This window comes from Gymnoscopelus braueri (genome assembly GCF_963280865.1).
Source record: "Gymnoscopelus braueri genome assembly, chromosome: 5".
NCBI classification, from domain to species: domain Eukaryota; kingdom Metazoa; phylum Chordata; class Actinopteri; order Myctophiformes; family Myctophidae; genus Gymnoscopelus; species Gymnoscopelus braueri.
The window spans coordinates 34,304,055-34,324,936 of NC_137606.1; the positions used below are offsets into that span (position 1 = coordinate 34,304,055).

At 42.9% G+C, this 20,882-nt stretch overlaps 1 protein-coding gene across 4 annotated transcripts in view; it reads left to right on the forward strand.

Moving 5' to 3' along the window:
• myo18ab (myosin XVIIIA b) overlaps positions 1 to 20,882 on the forward strand; it is a 151,811-nt gene that overhangs the window by 4,119 nt on the left and 126,810 nt on the right. For all 4 annotated transcript variants that reach the window (XM_080428451.1, XM_080428457.1, XM_080428458.1 and 1 more), the window contains exon 2: positions 3,501 to 4,675. In XM_080428451.1, the coding sequence (XP_080284577.1) occupies positions 3,656 to 4,675 (1,020 nt within the window). In that variant the 5' untranslated portion in view covers positions 3,501 to 3,655. The remainder of the gene's footprint in view (positions 1 to 3,500; positions 4,676 to 20,882) is intronic.

The following is a 20,882-nucleotide window of genomic DNA, read 5'->3' on the forward strand; positions in this document are numbered from 1 at the left end:
TATATATATATATATATACCAATTTGTATATTGTAACCAATTGTACTCGAAGACAAATATACTGCATCATTAGCTTATAACATGTCATTGCCTATAATGTTTTAGCAAAACATTTTGGTAATGTTTGTGGTTAGCAATCAGTGTATGGTAATTGTTCATATGGGAGTCGCCCAGTTAAGAATCTCTCATCATTGTTCATGTGATGGGTGTTGGGATTGCCCACTTACAGTCATCCCCAATCCCTTTGTTAGGCTAAGCATCATCATTCATCACTGATGGTGCTAAGTACCATCATCACTGATGCCACTTGTGAGGATAAGCAAAGTACAATAGGTTGGCCAGACAGTATTGTGTGACTTGTGAAATATGTACCTGCAGTGAGATGTGCTAGTACTAATGTACTAATGGTATTTCTTTATTTTCATTTCAGAATGCCACAAGCAAGGAGAGAGCCTCGCTTCACTGCAAGGGATGTGTTGGATATTGTAATGAATGGAGAGAGTGATGTGGACATCGACTTTACTGAAACTGATGAAGAGTCGGATGAAGAGGCCTGTGGAGAGGAGTCCAAAGAAAACCATCCACCCAGTGAACCCAGTGAACCCACTGACCCACTGCCCCCCCCCCAACCGGCCAAACACGCCAAACCCAGTGAAAGATATCAGTGGCAGAAGAAGACCTTCATCAGCCCTAATACAGACTTTTCTGGTCCACCTTTGACTGAAGATGTGACCGTTTCATTTTGAGCAGGTGTGAATTGGTCTTCGGTGGAGGGCTGTTTGCATCACATTGTGACCAGTGTATATTGTAATTAGGTTTCTTTAGTACATTCATTGTACTGTTTTTCATTTTGTTCTTTTAATAAAATCAAAATTCTTAAAAATATGGCTTATTGATGTTATTATTCATAATGTACTGTTCTGAGGCCCAATATTATTCATAATGTATACTGTTCTGAGGCCAAATGATAAACCATAACCATATAAATGAACCCTTAAGTTGTTTTAGTGAAGTATATAGACATTTGCCATGCTATTCTGACAGTGAGTAAAATGGCCTATAGGAAATTCTGCTACCCGTTAGACCCACTGTTGTAATATTACAACATTTCAATAAAACCTTACGAAAACTATTTTTTTTAAAAAACATTATATTTTCCTCTCCAAAGTACTCCTAAAACACCATCTGAAAGGTTGACAATTTTTTTTTGTAAGTAGAAATATATCCGGGTCTTGCAGGGTTAAAAACCCCATCAGATCATTTATTTGAATGAAAAATTACAAAATTAATTGATGATAATAATTGTGTTTGTTCAGTAACAGGGATCTCCCTGCCTCTCCAGTTTTGTAGTAAACAGAAAATACCTTTTCAGTTCGGGATACCTATTTTTGTCCAGTCAGGAGAGAGAACTCGTATAGGATACAGGATAAACAAGTGAAATTGGAAGCGATAACACAAAGAAATGAACAGAAAATATTGGAACTGGTACACTATAAAAGCTGACGCTGATAAATGCGTAATCTTTCCTGATTGGATGAAAGTGGCAACCCATCAGAAAATGTATTTTCTGTTTATTAGCATTGGTTCTCAACCTGTGGGTCGGGGGTCCCCAAAGGATTTTGGGGGGCTCCCAGATGATTAGCTTAATGTGCAACAATGTTTTTTTCACTAAAGAGTAAACAAACCAACATACAGTATACGTGTATACAGGGTATCTGCACATTTCTAAAGTGACTTTTAAGACCTTTTCAATACCAAATTGTCAAATATTACGTAAGAAAGAGGCCAACATTGTGAAAATAGCCGATCTACAAGCTCACAGAGGCGTTGTGAGCTTGTAGATTGGCTATTTTCACAATATTTATCTGTGGAACAGAGTCAAACTAAATGTAATGCTTACAATTCCAAGGGCTTGTCAGGGTGGGGGATCCCCAGTTCAAATATGATTATTTTGGGGGGTCACAGCCTGAAAAGGTTGAGAACCATTGTATTAATGAAGAGCTAGATGGACGGGGAGACCCCTGAGACCCCTGTCATTGAGCAAAACACTCTATAGAGTAGAGTACAATGATTACTATCAGAAGAACATAAGAACAAAGATTTAATAAAATGAAGGAAAATTGTAACTATGGTGAGCAATGCATACAACACAGAAACATAAACAACCACCAGCTACTCGCTGTCCCTCCAATAGTAATTGCTTCGGTGCATGAACAAAAATGTTGCAGATGGCCTAAGACAGGCCTCCGTCAAATACCATGTCATTGTGGTGGTTGCTATCAACGTAAGGTTGGCAACAAAATGCATATTTTTTTTTTCAATTAAAAGTTTCCAGCACAAGCCAACACAAAACAACAACAATTTCCCTTTATGAGGCACCAGATCACAGTCACCATTGCACAACATAGACACATACATGAATACACTCCCATCTTACAACCGCCATCCCACCCACTTTCACAGTATTACATACTATTTTATTATGTGTTTTGATGACAGCTTGACAGATGTGTAACATAGACCATGCTAGACCATGTTTTAATACAATTGGACAAAAACATTATATTGAAAACAACCAAACAAATAACAACGACAACTAAAATACTGTTTGTGAATGTAATGAAGTATATTTGAATACTCTGTGCTGCTGGAGCTTAGTGAGCCTCATAGGTTAGCCTTACTCTTTACTGATCGATCTCCATCTCAGTGATTTGGGTACAAAGTGTGCCCTCATATGAAAGACCCAGACCTCTGCGATAGATGTTGGCTGTCATTTTTGTGACCATGAAGTTGGTTGTTTGGGATTCCATTGTACTCTACCCTGTGGAGAGAGGGATCTGAGTTAGCTCTTGTCTGTCTCTGTGGCATGAAAGCGGCTAATGCAAACCAGATTCAGGGATGTGTATCTGCTTGCCTGCCTCTCTTGGCCTGTGGCAGGAGCCATCTCCCCTTGATTTTTGAGGGTTTGGAAACGTGCATCTCAAATTTGAGCCAGGAATGTGTTTTCTATTCGCCAAGCTCCTTTTAATGGGCCTCTGTGGCTGTGATGTGGAATAATTTTTGCCATGTTCACTTAGCAGTTCTTGGTAGAGCATACCGATAGACTGTAAAAGTGTTTTGAGGCCCTGAGTGATGTTTGGTCCTTAGTCTACTACAGAGGTTGGATGTGTACAATATGCAGCAGAAAATATGTAGTTATTTAATAATATATGTTGTAATATGTTCAAGATGGAGAGATTTAGGAAGCAAAGACTCTAATCATGAGGTGTTTGTGAGTCCATTTATGAGGCTTTGGTACTCCATTTATGTGTACTTAAAATGACTAATACTATTTCCCAACTGTTTTTTCCAACTGCAACAAAGCAATCCCTGAGCCATAAAGTCTATCTTATTCTGATTCTGTTGTCTTTAAAATGATGAAACATTGATGCAGTACAATTTCTTTTAGATCTGGAGATTAATGTCAGCTGCTTTCTCTCTCTCTCTTAAACTTTCCACAGGGGATTTGAGCTGGTGGCATCGTCAAGTCCCCGTCAAGACATTCCCTAAAGGACTGGATCAACAAACTGGACCCTTACCTTTGCATGGAAATATTTTATTCATCTGAGGGAACAGGAGCCACATCGGTGGACCACACTGCATCAAGTGCTGCAACATGTTCAACCTGATGAAAAAAGACAAGGATAGGGATGGGGGTAAGAAGGAAAAGAAAGACAAGAAAGAGAGGATGTCTGCGGCGGAGATGCGCAGTCTGGAGGAGATGAGTATGCGCCGTGGCTTCTTCAATCTGAAGAGGGAGGCCAAGAGGGAGTCCAAGAGCAAGCTGGAAATCTCCAATCCCATCCCCATCAAAGTGGCCACCGGCCATGAGATCAGCCTAACCGACATCGAGTCTGACGGCCTGAGCAACCGTAGCAGCATGGTGCTGGATGACCAGCTGAGCGCTGCGAGCTCCACCGACGACCTGAAGGGCGAGGGTGGCGGGGAGCAGGACGGCCGCCGGAGCTCTGTGCGTGATCGCGTGGCTCACTTTGGCTCGCTGGCCAAGTCCAATTCCGCACAGGTCGGTCAGATGATGAAGCGCTTCTCCTTTTCCCAGAGGAGCAAAGAAGAGAGCCCGTCAGAGGGCTCCACACCCTCGGGCCAGAACTCGGCCGCTCCCTCCCCACAGGTGGAGACCAAAGTCTTCGACCCGGAGAGGAAGCACAGTCTCAAGCAGCAGTCTGGAGCGCCCCCGGCCAAGAAGGTCTGCATCCCTCAAGTGGTGGACAAGATTTTCCCTGCAGACCTGCAGCTGCCGGCCGTTGTCCCTCCAACTGCGCCAGAAACACGCGAGCTGGAACTCCAGCGACGCAACACTGGCGATTTCGGATTCTCTTTACGGCGTACCACCATGCTGGACCGCGGTGTAGACGGAGGAGTTTACAGGCGTGTGGTGCACTTCGCTGAGCCTGGTGCTGGTACCAAGGACCTGGCATTGGGGCTCGTGCCAGGTGACCGGCTAGTGGAGATAAACGGGCGCAACGTGGAGAACAAGAGCCGGGACGAGATAGTGGAGATGATCCGCCAGTCAGGAGACACAGTTCGGCTTAAGGTGCAGCCCATCCTGGAGCTTAGTGAGCTGAGCCGTTGCTGGCTGAGGAACACTGAGGGTCTACGTAGGGAAGCTAGAGATGTAAGTTCCCTTTCACCCCTTCATACTAACCGTTTAACTAAACCAACGCTGTTGGTGGGTGGGTGAAAGAAAGCATTGTGTGCTTTCAAATTTCTCTTTTGAAGGTGTGATTTGATTTCTCAAATGTATGGATGTGTGGTGGTGTTCATTGACTGTGAGTGACGAAGTCGGAACCGTCTAACCACAGTCGATTCACTGCTAATCCAAATGTGCCTTCCCTCCAAAACCTTGCTGCAGGTGCAAATCTTCAGGCCTTCCGGTCCCTCTAACAGTCTTCCATTGTTTCCTTACAGGATTTCATTGTAGCCAAGTGCTACTATGTGAGAAATGTAACTGGAAGGAGGATGTTTATTATAATGGAAACACGGTGATGTCATAGCTTCTCTCAAGGGTTTCTAGAAGTTTTGCCTGTCCGTGTTTGCCTCTCTCTGTCCCTCATATACTGTAATGTTTCCTTCGCTCCCGTGCTCTCCTGAATTCAAGTGGCATAGCCAACCTTTCTCTACCGCCTCTCAGTACCAAGAGGAAGTTGTTGGAGCTTATCTTGTATTTTATGCACCACGTCTCTCTACTCGTATAAGATAAGAGGTTGCCGTGGTGCTGTGATGGACACACACACATTTTGAGTGTGTTGTCAATGAGTGTTTGTGTGTGTTGACTGTGTTCTGATAATTGTGAGTATGTGTTGTGTAAGCAGCAAGTTTCCATTCACTGTTGCATGGTTCCGTTTAGGCTAAGATGAAGTTCGTGTTTATAATCATTACATCTCTGCTGATCTCTGCTTTGCTCCACCCCCTTACATTACATGATCTTAGCTGTAAGTAAAAGTTAATACATTCTGGAGAGTTGTGCTTTATGCATCGTTTCTTCATCATTAAGGGAACATAACATAACCCTAGATGTTGCATTACCCATTTGCTGCAACTTGCAGTATTGTATTGTTGAAAGATAAAATGCATGTCAGGGTCCACGTTCTCAGTGTGTGGAGTTCTTGGAATATGGCACTCTATGTCTTCTCTTTATTCTACGCTGGAAGTGCCACTGATTTGCAAGCAGCTGTTATAGCTACTGAATGCTAATGCCTTGTGCTGCTCCGTCCAATGATATATTCTGTGTTTATTGCACACATGGATGACCAGCATATCACTGCAGCAGTCAGCCTCTGCTAAGTGCCTGTTCTATGTTCTCTTGTGCATTACTGTTATGACAAAGAGTAACATTATAAAGTTGCATCATTATGTAATAAGTAAATTGAGATTATCACTATATTTTTCCTCTAACATCTAGGCTATGTACAGTATAGGTGTTAGGGGAGCTGATGATGTTATACTGACTGCTACTGTTGCAGTCAGCATCAGGGAGCATAATATTGAAATTTGAAATCTGACAGACAGTGTTAATATGGATGAATGTTTTCATGTTTGCCATTCTCTGTCCTAACAGACAGCTCTCTGCATACATGTAGCCATGTTACCTAGAGCAGATTTTGCCATTTCCTTTCGGGGGTTTAAAGGTTCAGACATCGGGTTCACGCAGGACTTTGATGTCCAACATCTGAATTTCTTGTTGGCTATTTTACTCCCATATTTATTTAGACATTTTTGGAGCAAGGATAGGTGAACTGTGTCTGAGGGGGGACGGGATGTTTGAATAAATCTCAGCTGGCTTTGAAAAGCCACAATAATACAGGGATCAGTTAATAATACAGTACTGCATGTTCTCTGTGGCATGGAAGCACCCCCACACACACTTTGTTTTCAATTTTTTTCCCACATTCTTGAATTTTCTGTATTCTATTTTGGGACTGACCAATAAACAAAGGAGGCTTTGCTTTGCAGTGCAGTGTGAAGTTTGCAACAACCCCCTTTGTACCTTTTCTGGCTAGGAGCCTCATTGTGGTGCAGGACTGCTGCCTGCCCCACATGCATCAGTGCTACACTATAACCTCTAATACCGGCGGACACCTGGGAACATGGTAGATGGAACTTCATGGTGCATTAGGATCCTGTGCTTTCTTTTACAGCACTCCCGGTCTTGTCCTCATCTTGTCCTTGTCTTGTCCCACCTGAACAGAAATCACAAACACAAACCTGAAGGCCATATTCATGGTGCAGAAGTGTTAAGAATTCTGGATGAATGGCCTACATGTTGAGTTGCCCTATCTACCTCCAGCTTTCTCTCGTACTGTCCTCCCTCCGTAGGACAGTGAAGCGCCGTGTGAGGAAAATGACCTCACTGACGTAGATTAACTTAACTAATTCAGCATTATCGTCACTTGCCAGTTACAGTAGCTCAATCATGATGTAATAATCGGGCCAGGCCTGTCTCTGTCTCCCAGTGGGAATGGCTGGTGAATTCAGAGTGCTTATATTTGTTTGCCTCCATCCATTGGCTCCAGTTCATGGGCCCTTGTGACACCAAGGCATAATGAAAGACCCCCCTCCCGCCACCGCAATTGAATTCATCTGCTGAGGGAAGGAGGGAGTGACTGTGCCTAGCCCACATGTTATACTGTTCTCTGTGGTAGATGAAGCGAGTGAGTCTTGAGCACTCGCTCTGGAGTGGGTTGTTTCTCTGAAAAATCCCTGCTTGAGTCACATTGGATAAGAACGTTTTTATTTCTGTCTCGTAAAGAGCAGCAGTAACATTTTCCATCATCCAAGCAGGAAGTGCATACTGGGGGAGGGCAGTGTAAAAGGAGCATCAGGTCACTTAGGATACACACGGACGGAACAGAAGAGAGTTGACCTATCAAGTTCATTTGCCTGACTCTGTGTGCAGCTGATTTGTGTGTCTATTAAGCAGCAGGCTTGTCCCTGCCTCTTTTGTCTGCTTAAACAAATGTCAACAGCTTGACTGCCCGTTTAAATAAAGGAGAGCCAACAGAAAGAGACATATTTCAATCCTGACAATGGGCTGCAACACAGAAACTCGCATGACTCTGTCAGGAGGCCTTCTTTGCAATGACTGTGGCACAGCTGTCCACTTTTCTGCATGTTATGTGCCTGTAACGACTCCCTAAATCAACCATTAGACTGTTTCGTTTGTGCCATTTGTGTAACTTCACCCACCATTGAGTGTACACGCACACACCACAATGTTTGAATGATGCTATGGGGTTGCAGGAAGTGGAACCACCACTCTCTCTACAAATGTGTGACTCTAGTATGGAAATGCCACTTCAAGAGCCAAAATAATTCAAGCAGAAAACACTCCATTTTAATTAGAAACAAAATTAACAGAATCTGGTCACATTTAAAACCATCATAGTTCTCATGGTCTGAAATATAAGGGTTGGAATTTGGGAACATTTGATAATAATTGACAAATGACATAATTGTGGTATTACAAGTGTGGTTTTATAGTTTTCAAGTAATGGATAGTCATACTTTATGTTGGGAGACTGTAACTGGGAAGGACTCTCTGGTTTTCTCACGCCAGTGTTGATTAGATTAGAAGCCGTCACCCAGGCGAAGAAAGCAAACTGATAATGTTGGTTTGTGTAGTCTAGTCTGGGTAAATTCTAAATTGTCTTTCTTTTGAAGAAAAGGCAATTAAAATGAAAGCTTTTTACAATATAGGCCTGATGCATGCATTGAATTCGCTTTATTTTATTGAATTAAAATGAAAGCTTTTTACAATATAGGCCTGATGCATGCATTGAATTCGCTTTATTTTACAATAATTTAGGCAAGAGAGACATGAAACATGGGCCAAGAGGGGATGACATGCAACACTGTTAATAAAAGCCGGATTCAAACCTGTGACACAGCAATTATGTCTGTAATCTACTGTATATTGTACACAAATGTTACTGTCTCTAAATCACCAAGTCACCCCCTGTTGTTTTGTGGAAGTACCGTGATTTAGGGTAAGATTGACTGGCTGGGACACGTCTTACTGCCAGCATAGCATCACAACGGTACGGCTGGTTTAAACGACTCTTCAGGGATATCAGATAAACATTACGGTAAATATATGGGTGTATGCTATATTTACCTCCCACAGGGAGTGGGAAACAATTATCCTCCAGTATATCAGCGTAGGGGAATGTTGTGTAACTGGACAGGGAAACAAAAACCCAACAGCTTCATGACCTCTACAGCTTAAACCACCATATCCTCTTGGAATCACACAGCGCTCAGAGGAGGGAGTGTGTGTGTGTGTGGCAGTGGGAGTTCCACTGAGCCAGTTCTATATTTAAGTTTGTCTACTTTCCTTTACATGAAAGTCCAGTTTTTCTTGGCAAGTGGCTGTATCTGGAAATTCCTTCCTCTTCTGATTCTGAGTAGGAATGTGTGAGCAGGGTCAAAGATCATGAGCGAGTTGAGAGTCAGCGCGATCTGGAGACTCTTAAACAATGCTGTCTTAGTACACAAACACACAAACACAGTGGTGATTTTAAAAGTCAACCAGGCTGACAGGATGGCTGTGTTCCCCCAGTCGGTGGCTCCTATGGGGAGGTTGGGGACAGGATGTCCTTTGACGAGCAGTGGGACCTGCTCAAGACGGGAAGAAGCGTTCACTCCCTACAACAACAAACAAGACAAATCATGAGGTTTATTTTGGGCTTGGACATAGTGCAGGAGTCCGCCCAACATGTCCGTGGAGTCTGAAATTCATAAGGAGACAGGAACTATCACAGTGGTTAAACTGATAGGATGAGTTGAGGTTACCTTGTCCAACATCTTAACATCTTAACCCAGAGATTATAACATTTATAACGTATTTGAATGAATTCAGAGTAACTGCCCTTTTTATATACTTTTTTGTCAATATTTTGCAGCTGCAACACGATGAGCCTTCTCCACCACCCACCAGCTATTGGCTGACCCGTATCATATTCTCTTCCCTTTCTCCATTATGAGGCCAATTGTTTATGTCTTGTATTTTACAAGGCACATTAGTTTAATGGCTCCATTTGACTGCTGCTTTTCCTTCCAGCCATTTCCAGTGTTGTTTACTGTGTGTGAAGCACCATTGTGAGTATATAGACCAGGTCCAAATCTTTTAATAATCCTCTCTAGAACCATTATTATTCCCCATAACGAGGACTATGTGGTGGGTGGGCCCTGATGCTAAATATCAAATTATAATCACTTTCACTGGTGTCTCATGACCAAATTCTGACTCTCATTCTGGTGAAAAAAAAAATCTATCTTTGTTAGCTTTAAGTATATTAAAGTAAACCCTATACTTCATTGACCGGAGTCTCCTGGGATCTATACCAGGACCCCTCCTTTTTTCCCTCTACACCAAAAAATAGCCAATCTACAAGCTCACAACACTTAGCACTTTGTAGATCTGCTTATTTTAGCCAGATGTTGTTCACCCTAGTATGAGGGAGGATAGGATTCATGTGGTTAAATACATATTAGATTAATTAATTATGTCTAAATAAATGTTCTGGTCCATATATAGTGCAAGGCTGATGTGAGCACGTTTGTTTGCTAACATTGTGGGTAACTGGTACAGTAGTGGTGCTTTCCGGGGTCACACATTAACCACTATAGTTGTGATTGTACACTAAAGGTTATGTAGTACAGGTGTGGCAGTGCAGACTGGCTCTACTCTGCTGTACAGCTGTACACCAGATGTTGGCAAGCAATGCCCGTAACCAGGTATGGTTAGATGCCAGAAGGCTCCTGCAGGGAAGGAGACAAGCCAGAATTAATGACTGGCAGTTTACATGTAAGCAGCTTAGTTTCTAATAACCATTAACCTCGGGCTGTGTGTGTGTGTGTGTTTCATATCTGTCTCACTATAGTAAGTGGTTTATAACAGTGCTATGTAGGTTGTGTGTTCTCATGTAAAGAAAGATAGGAAGGTCAAGTGGAAAGCTAGCCAAGTGTCACATAGTAATACACAACCTTTTTAATTGGGTGGACAGTGGACACTTCATTAGACTATGGGCCCCATTCTCAGGCCAAAAATTCCCCGTTAAATCGGGATAATGGACCTGCGCCGCCCCAATAGGTTATTCTAGCACCTGCTCTACCCGTCACCATTATGCCGACGCCGTTATTTGCGCGTGGAGGTGTGCCCGTGGGCGTGTTGTTGCTATATCCCCCACATTGCAATTCTACAGACACACATGGGTACGGCTTGGGGACGGGGGATAGTGGATTCTAGAAGCACCCGCTGGTTTATAAAATCACCCGTCAAGTGCACACAGACACTACAATGGCTTTGTGCGTTGGACCATGAGCCGTGTTGCCAGCCTTGGAGAGAAATAAGCAACCGCAGTCCGCAGGTCTATGAAAACAAAAAGAAGCAACTCTAAGGCCACATGAGCACTTCAAACTACTAACTAGAGCTTTCATATCCCCTAAATATTTCAGCCCGGCTCGACTAATAATTGACAAATTAGACCCAGCCCAGCCCGTCAGTCATTTTTCTAAAGAAGCCTTATTTCTCATTAAATCTTGGTAATATATGAATGATCTGTGTGTGAAATGCGCTCTTTCTTTATACAAACCCATGCTCGCTCACTCTACCGCAAATGCCTCTCTCTCTTTGTACAACCCCATGCTCACTCTACCGCAAATGTGCTCTTTCTCTTCATATAAACCGATGCTCACTCTACCGCATATGCGCTATCTCTCTCTATACAACCCCATGCTCACTCTACCGCAAATGTGCTCTCTCTCTTCATATAAACCGATGCTCACTCTACCGCATATGCGCTATCTCTCTCTATACAACCCCATGCTCACTCTACCGCAAATGTGCTCTCTCTCTTCATATAAACCGATGCTCACTCTACCGCAAATGCGCTATCTCTCTTCATACAAACCCATGGTCACTCTACCACAAACGCCACCACCACTCCCAGCGGGGTCATTTTGATTCTATGACGGCTGCCGTCTAGTTATCATCAGTGCCAGTGTTGTGAGGAAAAACAACTAACAAGCAACCAGGTCTAGGAAAACCAGCCCAAAAGAAGCGAGTCAAGCGACTATGGGCCACATGAGCACTCTAACATATACATCAGCTATTTGAAAATAGCAGATCTACAAGCTCACAACGCCTCCCATGCAAACGCTACGTTCATGACCCCCCAAAATAACCATATTTGAACTGGGGACCCCCCCATTTTGTTTGACTCGGTTCCACAGATAAATATTGTGAAAATAGCAGATCTACAAGCTCGCCAGGCGTTGGGTGCTCCATTGTGGTCTCGACCCACAGGTTGAGAACCACTGCATTAAAAGCTCCAAGCAAGTTACATGTCTAGTATGTTGTTGACCACGTAATGTAATGTTTTTGGTTTAGTGATAGGCTACTCCGTGGCGCGCGCGCGCCTCATTGTATGCTGCCCAAAATAACAGATCTGTAACTGTCGACACGACATGACGCAGCGCCGTTGATAGCTTGTATGTCTGTTATTTTGGGTAGGCGACGCACATACGCATCGCAGCAATGTGTCTGGGTTTGAGAGGCTTTGATTGATGTAAACTTAAAGTTTAGCTCTGTTCGGGATTACTGAACAAAGGTGGATGATGAAAGATAACGGGGACAATATGGATGTAAGTTAACTTTGCGTCACTTCAGAGGAAACTAGAGCAACTTCAGAGATGTTTACACACCCCTGGAATCCATTAGAACGGTGGAAATAGAACGATAACAGCCAACGTGAGTACATAGGCTATAGACCTTTCCTAAAACTGTCCAATTTATTATACCCATGTGCTACTGTTTGTCTGTGTACCACGTAGGAGCGTTGTCGCAACATGATGTAATTAATTATTTGGGAGCAGCCAGTGTGTACCAATAGTATACATATTTTAAATGGCTTTCATATACTATTCCGGATCTGACTAATATGACAAGCTTATTGTGAACACAATAGGCTACAAATTAATATAAAAATGCGCGAGAAAAAAAGGACGCTTTGCTTCCAAATCCGAATTTCGCCGTTTTTTTTTCACTCACGCTGTTTGGTCAACCCCCCAAGGTTGGTGCCCTGTGCTGCGCTGCTTTTATCCGCCAAATTTGGGACGTTCACGGCATATTTTTGCACCATTACGGTACGTTCATCATCGGTGACTGACGAGTGCCTCTAACAGCCGCTGCGTGCAGCGGGCTGCGAGTCGCAGCCTGTCTGTGTGTCAGGATGCGAGGCTCACACAATCACAGCATGCGTCCCCCTGCGCCTATGGCTGTACATGGGGCCGACACGTGCTTTAGCGTGAGTGTGTGAGTGTGGCTTCAGGAAGTAAATCTCCAGGCTTTTATTTTTTAGTTTTGCTAAAAAATAAAAGCTTGGAAATTCCGGTCCCAGCTGTTGGTACGCAAAAGCGCCTCGCGTCGTCTGATGTGGTGCTCATTATTTATTTTGGGTGCGCATGCGCACCTGCGCACCAGTTATGTGCACCCCTGATCATATTTTTTGGGGGGGTTGACCATCGGGCCGCCAAGACGCGGCGTGCGGGCCGCATGCGGCCCGCGGGCCGCGTGTTGAGTAGCGCTGGGCTAGAGCATATATTGGATCGGGATAACGGCTAGCGCAGTCTTCTCTTAAAGGCAATGGCTTCTGGCACGGTGATTGGTTTTATCATTGTAACGCCCAAACCACACCTATGCATGATGTAACGGGTAGCTCAGGTGTTTGGCGGGTGAGGGGGGTGCCATAGAATACCGAATTTTGCGGGGAAACGCCTCTTGCCTAGTCCGAAATCCCTAATTAGTGGTTTGTTCAAATCTGGCTCTGAATAGAGCCCTATAGGCCTTAACCTAAATGCTGTTGCATTTTCTTCAGGAATACATTTGTGACGTATCTTCAGGATCTACACACCATCAGCCATATAGTATGTGAACCTAATTTGTTCGTTTTGATCAGCCTTGAGCCACTGTGAGATGATAGGCAGTGCAAACATAGACCCAAAAGGCCAAAAGACATGAATACAAGTATTGCCCTTTGTTGTCTGCTACATATATGAACCTCACGTTTTGGATAAAGTGAGCTGGTATTTTGATCTATTTCCAGATCTCTCTCTCTCTCTTGCTCTTCTTTCTCTTTCTCTCTCTCTCCAGCTCTCAGTCTGCCTCATCACTGTCCAATAGCACAAAGCCCCAACTTTCTGCCACATTCCACTGACTGTGGCATTGTACTGGTGCTTTGAGCTTTGCTTCTGCTGTGCTCTGTAGAAAAGTCTGGACACGAGCACTGACTGCATTTTGGTCAAATTGACAGGCTACAGCGGGTAATTGTTTAAACCTCAGTATATGTACATTATGTTATTGCTCCATTTAGCTGTAAGTAAGGGATAGCGAACAATGAGGCGTGCGGTTATCAAAACATAATGTATGATGTGGTCCAATACGAGTAGGAATGGGGGCGGGTACATGATTAACCGTACATAAAAACAAACTAACTGTTTAGGACCGATTTAACTAAATTATTAAAACATTGTGAAATGTGATTGTAATTGTAACGTACAAGACCGTGCTGCACTGCATGCTCGTTCATGCTGCAGTTCAGACTGAATTTAACTGGTTCTAGAAGTGCTTGGTTCTAATATGTGACGCATGCTGCTTTCTGTACCACACAGAGCAGTGCTAACGTTTACCACTAGTAGTGAGGGTTTCTGTCCAGAGCCACAGGGCGATATTAGTTAACTTTGTCATGTTGGAGTGAATATCCAATTTTGCCACAAAATATATAAATGTTAAATTCAAAACAAGCAGCACCTTTTTAAAGGAGGAAAGTAAATGGTAGGATGTGTTCCAGTAGTAGTCAGTTGAGCTACATACAACTTCATGATAAGATTGCTGTGTCAAAGGCTTGTGATCCGCACTGCAATGTTAATTTGTATTAATATGACATCATGCTACAGTTTAAACCACAAATGACTTTGAACAATCCAAGTATACACATCTACAAAAGTATCCTCATTATTGGTTAATTATTGCCACCGCAGAGTAAATTATTATTTGATAACTGCACGGCTCTGTTGATTTATCCTGCTCATACCATGATGATACCGGCAATTAAAATAGAAGTGGTGTTCATTCGTATTCTGGGGTTATACAAACTTTGCATAGAAACATTGTTGTTAATGTGGCTCTATCGTCGTCAATTTTATAATACATATGGTACCTGGGGTACCTGTTGGCTCAACAAGTTGTTGTACTTACCACATGCTCCTTGTGAATTGTGATGACCTGGTGTCTTGTCTTGTGTGTCTCCCCTCTCTCTGCCCTTGGTTTGCCCTAACAAAGCAATGAAAATGCCCCCAAAAAGAATAAATGTTACCTTACAACTCCAGCAAGTGGGAGAAAAGTTATAGTAATGTCCATCTGAATGAGTACAAGCCGAATCAGTCAACCACAATACGACAATAATCATGTCTCTCACGTCATGTCAGCCACATTTCTGTTTTGGTAAGACACTCACCAAGCCTAATACCCTAATCATGTTTCCTTGCTGACGTCAACCGTGTTTACAATTAATTTATCTGCAAAATTGGATTTGTATGTACTGTAGCATTTCTGTTCTCACCACCAATTGAGGAGTGTTTGTGTGTGTAACTATAGACTAATACCTGCTCCAGGTCAGCACCTGGCCCCAGTAAAACCTGCAGTGCAGCATTCTGAGATGTAAATATGAAGAGAGGCTGCAGCCACTAGGCCTCTGTCCTGTTGATTTCAGCGCCCCTGTTAAAGGAGATTAAACTCTCTTTATTGAAGTTGTAGTGACCTCCCCACAAACCATTTATCTCCTCTGTCTCACCTCCACCACTCTTCTCTCAGTATTTTCTTCCCTTTTGGGGTGTCTCCGTCATAAGGTGGTAGACCCATCTTTTCCCCTCCCTTTCTCTCCTCTCTGCTCATCATGTTTTTTCCCTACTCTCATTCTCACCGTCTGCCGCTCCATGGTCTTTGGCAGGGGGCTCTGGTATTTCCGGTTGGCTTGGCATCAGCTCTCAACTGTCTGGGAGCAATTTGGTGCATTTGAATATTTAATACAGGTTCATAAAAACAGCCCAACCACCCTAACACCCGCTGTTAGAATTGTGTGGTGTTGTAATGATTATGTGGTGTTGTCTGGAGTTTTGTGATGTTGTCTGGAATGGTTATATGGTGTTTAGTATTGTCTGTGTGGTGGTGTTTAATGTTGTTTGGTGTTATCTCTGGACTGTATCACAAAGCAGGATTTTCAATTTAGCTTGCTAAGTTTAAACTTACTTTGATCCAATTCCTGGATTTTCTCTCGCAACGTTGGATGACTTTTACTGGGGCACATTGCCATGTGGTTATGATGCACGCCCGACCTGCTCTGGGGCAAGTTATGTTCAGGATAACAGATTTTAAGCAGCTTTATACCAATCAGCTGTTGTGTCATTCAGTCACTGACAACAACTTGGGTTTCCCCCATTATTAGAGATGGCCAAAATCCCCAGGACTTCTACCAGAGATACGTCAGTGCCATTGACGAATACACTTGTCATTTGGCCCGAGTCTCACACTGCCATTGACAAATTGACGAGTGTGTGGTGTCTTTTAAAGCGATAGGCAGGTGGATCGTTGTGAAGAATAATAATCAATGATTTTTTAAGGTTAGTGAAAACGCTCGGAATCGCTGGCAAGGGCAGCCATACTCTGGCAGTCAATGAGTTAATGAGGATGTGGATATTATATATTTGCAGACTTCTAGTGCCATACATTGCAAATCCCAGTTACAGAAGCCATGCACTGTTCCGCAATGTGTTTATTGGCTTGCCGATTTTTTGCAAGTGGTGCATGCATGCATTGTCTGCCATAGGTGATCTCAGAAAACACACTGTTAATCGTGCTATTAAATTGCTCATTTTAACACCTGTTAATCATTGGCTCTCACTCTTGTGGAACTCCATAAATGTGTTTTTGTGTGGTGGTAATGACCAGGGATTTCGTCAGACCAATTTAGTCTCTGCGCACTGCTGAGATTAAATTCCTTACCGCCAAGACTAAATGTCAGAAAAATATACCACAATGGAGTAATGTACTGTAGTTATCCCCCCCGGGCCCAAAAAGAGTATCGTGTTAACGTCAGTTCCTCAAGTCCAATTCAAACCAGCAGTACTGAAGTTCATTAAGTGACTATGACATCAAAGTCAAGGGGCCAATCCTAGATTACATTTCAGCCTAATTATTAAAAAAAAAAACAGACCACAGAAAATCCACTGAATGTTCAAAGTTCAGTTTTTTGGGGTGTAATTGAGGTCATAAAACCCCCCAAAAAACATAAAAAAATAAAAAAGTGAAAATGAATGTCATAGAACCTTTAAGTGTTCTCTGGAGTTGTTTGGTGAGGTGTTGTGTTATGGTGCTGTTTGATGGTCACCAGAGTGTGCTCGCTGTCAGCGATCACCCCTTTGCTAATTCAGATAGCTTAGCATTAACACCATCCTTGTGCAATCAATCCTTTCAATAGATTTCCTCAAATTTAGTTTATTATCTTTCAACAGTATAACAAAATACCATCTTCATTTAACCTGTTCACTGTCTATGTTTGTTTTGTTTCATTGAGACTCACACTAAACACCATCCACACCAATAGGTCACGATTGACCCACAGTAGCGAGTGTTACCTTTGGCACCCTGTCTTGTTATTCCACCCCACTCAGGAAGCAATTGAGATTTTTACTGGCTTCCTCTTTTATCTAGACCCTCTAACACTCCTCTCATCTCTTCACTCAACCATAAGGTTTTTTTCTTTTTGCAGAGCTCAATATTTTTCCTTTCTGCCCCTCTACATCTTCTCCAATCTGTGTTTTTGCTCCAATAACACAGCTACCATTTGAAGGTAGCAGAACTGGAACACGTTATTATTGTTATGACTCGCATTACGAAGAAAGTGACATGCTTCGTAACTCGGATGATAACAAATGCACAAATCATTGCCTGGACATTTTTCCCTTGCTCACTCCCCAGAGGTGGGGAGACCTCAAGTATTTCCTGCAGCCGACAGGATTTTCCCCACTCAGTGCCAGGCAGCCCTGCCTGTGTTTAAAGCATGGTCCTGTCTCTGCTTAACCACATTAACCCCGTCGTCCATACGTCGGTAAAAGTTTCAAAGAATTACAATTTCTTTGCTGAAAATATTAAAATGAGCTCGCAAAGCATCACAGCTTAACGCTTTGTGAGCTTGGACCCTCGACTTGGTTCAATCCTCCCCCTTTAATCTTCGCCCATTCACTTTGACTTGAGGCCGTATTATGAAGCTTAAATGAAATAACAATGGCGAGGGTGATATTTATAATGATACGTTATGTATCTCCAAGGTGAGTGGATATAGGGATCTAACAGGTCTTAATGTACAAAAAAAATCACACCAAAATAGTTCGACAGGAAGTGGACCAGTACTACGTTTTTATTCACTAACAGGCATTTGACAGGCATCTGTTGTATGGGTACACCCTCCACAAGCCATACATTCCTCCATTAGGCAAGCTTACTCTTTCTTGTCTGCCTCTTTTTGCTTTTAGTGTTTCATATCATCATGACTCTCTCATATTCATCCTATCACTTCCCATTTCACCTCTACCAAAGACGGCTCCGTGGCTAGTAGACATCCACATACTTCTCTTTGTGGTTGGTGAACTCAAGGTGTCTTTTTCCTTGACATCCTGTAGTTTGGTTCACTCTTGGCATGGTTTCTCAAACATAAAGCACAAATCAGTTTTTTTTTAAGTCATACTGTGTACCTTTTTAAGAAGTGTTTTTGGCGAAGCCTCTGGCGACGTCCTGGTCATTACAGCGTTTGGCTGGTCATTACAGCATGTTTGTCTATACAGATTACCTACCGCTCAAAAAGGAATGCTGCAGGCTCCTAGCAGTAGCACCCATCTGTATTTTTGAACACAACTACAAGTTGTCAGAAATGTTTATTGACTGTAAACTGCATAAATACATTTCAGGTGCCATTTTGGGGGCAGACACTCGTGAATAAAAATTGTGTTTTATAATGTTTTGATAAGTTGTACAAAAAAAGAGAACCTGGAATGGTTATTGTGAAAAATATACCAGTGAAACATAACCTTTGTTACACACAGTAGGACTTAAATGGCAGCACAAATAAATCTGTTGTGTATACGTGTGCATGTACCTGTATGTCCCTGCTCTGTATACTGTACAGTATGTGTTTATGCTTTGTACTGTTACAGTATGTGTTGCTTTGATATGGGGTGTGTCCCAGTCTGTGGTGTAAAGGAAGTAATACAGTGCAGATAGGAAGTGGCAACCAGTGGACCTGGCAGAGCCGACTGATTTAATGTGTCAAAGTACTGTGTTCTGAAGCACCTCCTTTGACCTGAATGCCCTCAGACTGACCTTTGCTACCGCCATGCTAAGCGGATTCATGCTATGCCACTGTAGCAGAATATTTTATACTTAATCTGTATTTTAATAGATACATCTGGCAATGTTTTAAATACTTAAATGTTGAAGTGAATGATGAATCTTATTTTTACATGAATTGTGCCAATAATTCTACTAGTTATCATAGTAAGCTTGCAGCAAGCAGAATAAGTGCGGCGCTCATGCCATCTTGAATACAAGTTCCTTGCTTGCAATAATTTCTGGACCCACTTGTTTTGAACCAGGGTGAATCGGTCATCTTTATGGATTATGCACCGAACAGACATGCAAATGAATAATAGTATGGAGATGACGCTACAAAATAAGATGCATGCAAATTACACCATTAGATTACTTGTATTAGGCTATGAAATACTTTGTGTCAAGCCTTTATTGTTTCAACCGATGTGTCTGTCTAGCCAGCTGTTCATGCTGCGTGATATTGTCCTGGCTTGTGATTAGATCTGGCAGGTAAGACACTTGTAAAAATAGCTGAAAGCAGTGAGTAGTTCTGCTGTGGACATATAAACACATGCTTGGTCCCATTTTATTGATCTAGTTAAAGCGTCATAATGAAACTGACAGCCCATGTGTTACTGTATGCAGCCAGGATTACGTCAATGACTCCCTGCATGTCCTTGTTGCACTGTATCGCAACAGAAGCAGTCTGGAAGCGTAGTGTGGGGGAGGACGGCCATGTGTGCATGTAAAGCACCCGCCATGAAATTTGGCCATGCATGGTGGGTACCCAGGATTGCCGTGGAAACAAGCAGCTGTGGTGGCCAGAACAACCCTTTTCATTACTAGAGGAGGGATGCCTCTGCTAATAGTATATCAGTGGTTCTCAAACTTTCTTTTGGCTTCAGTACCCTCTTTCCCTGATTTCTGAAAACATATACATACCCTTTACCCTTCTACATTTTGCTTAGAAAACTGCTAGAGAAAACCATAGCTAGCATAATGATGCATGAATAAATGACAACCCACTGACCGTATGAAGAATATGAGATTGCAAATAAGAAATTGAGTGAAAGTGTATCGGTGCCTCCTGGGCAGATTTATTTTAAACTGTGGCTTTAACATTTCAGTAAATCCAGCTTTGATGTATTCCTTTTTATTCATTAACAGTTGTGCTAGTCACGTTTTTGAGTTAGATTAGCAGGATCACACATAGTTTGCCAATGTTTTAACATTGAATATAACGGTAAAATAAATTGTAACATAAAGTAAAGCACATAAAGTCTGTCCAGAGAAGTGTGAACCGCCAGATCGCTGAACCATTCACTGTGTGCTGGGAATCAAGATGACGATACAGGGGAGTCGGGAGACTTTGAGAGGCACAGCAGGGGAGGGGAGAGCGTGAGATACAGGGACAGGGGAGGAGAGTGAGCAAAAGAGGGAGAGAGAGGGGGAGGTTAATGCAACAAGGAGAATGCTCCATACAGTCTTGACAGGCTGACTGTGGAAACGAGGGGAGGCAGGCCTCTCCCTCAACGTCCCACTCTGGTATTTGTGGAATCTGCTTTGGAACAAACAGGCCACTTCCTGAGCCTGGTCCCTGGAGATGCTGCTGTTATGAAGGAAGAAGAGAGGAGGAAACCATGAGTGACTGAGAGAGATCGAGAAGGAAAGAATAGACATGAAAGGTAGACACAGGAGAGAGGGAGTAAGCGAGATCTGCTGTGTTTTCAGAGCTTTGTTACAAAGTCACCTTGGTCACACATTTAATGGTCAGTCGTGAGCAGCAGTATGGGATATCTCGGCAGCCCTCGACAAATTGAAGGATGGGAAGTATGCTCCTCCTTTAGATGACTGCCAGGAATGTGAAGAATCTGCCACATTGATTGACCTGAGAGGTTTACGT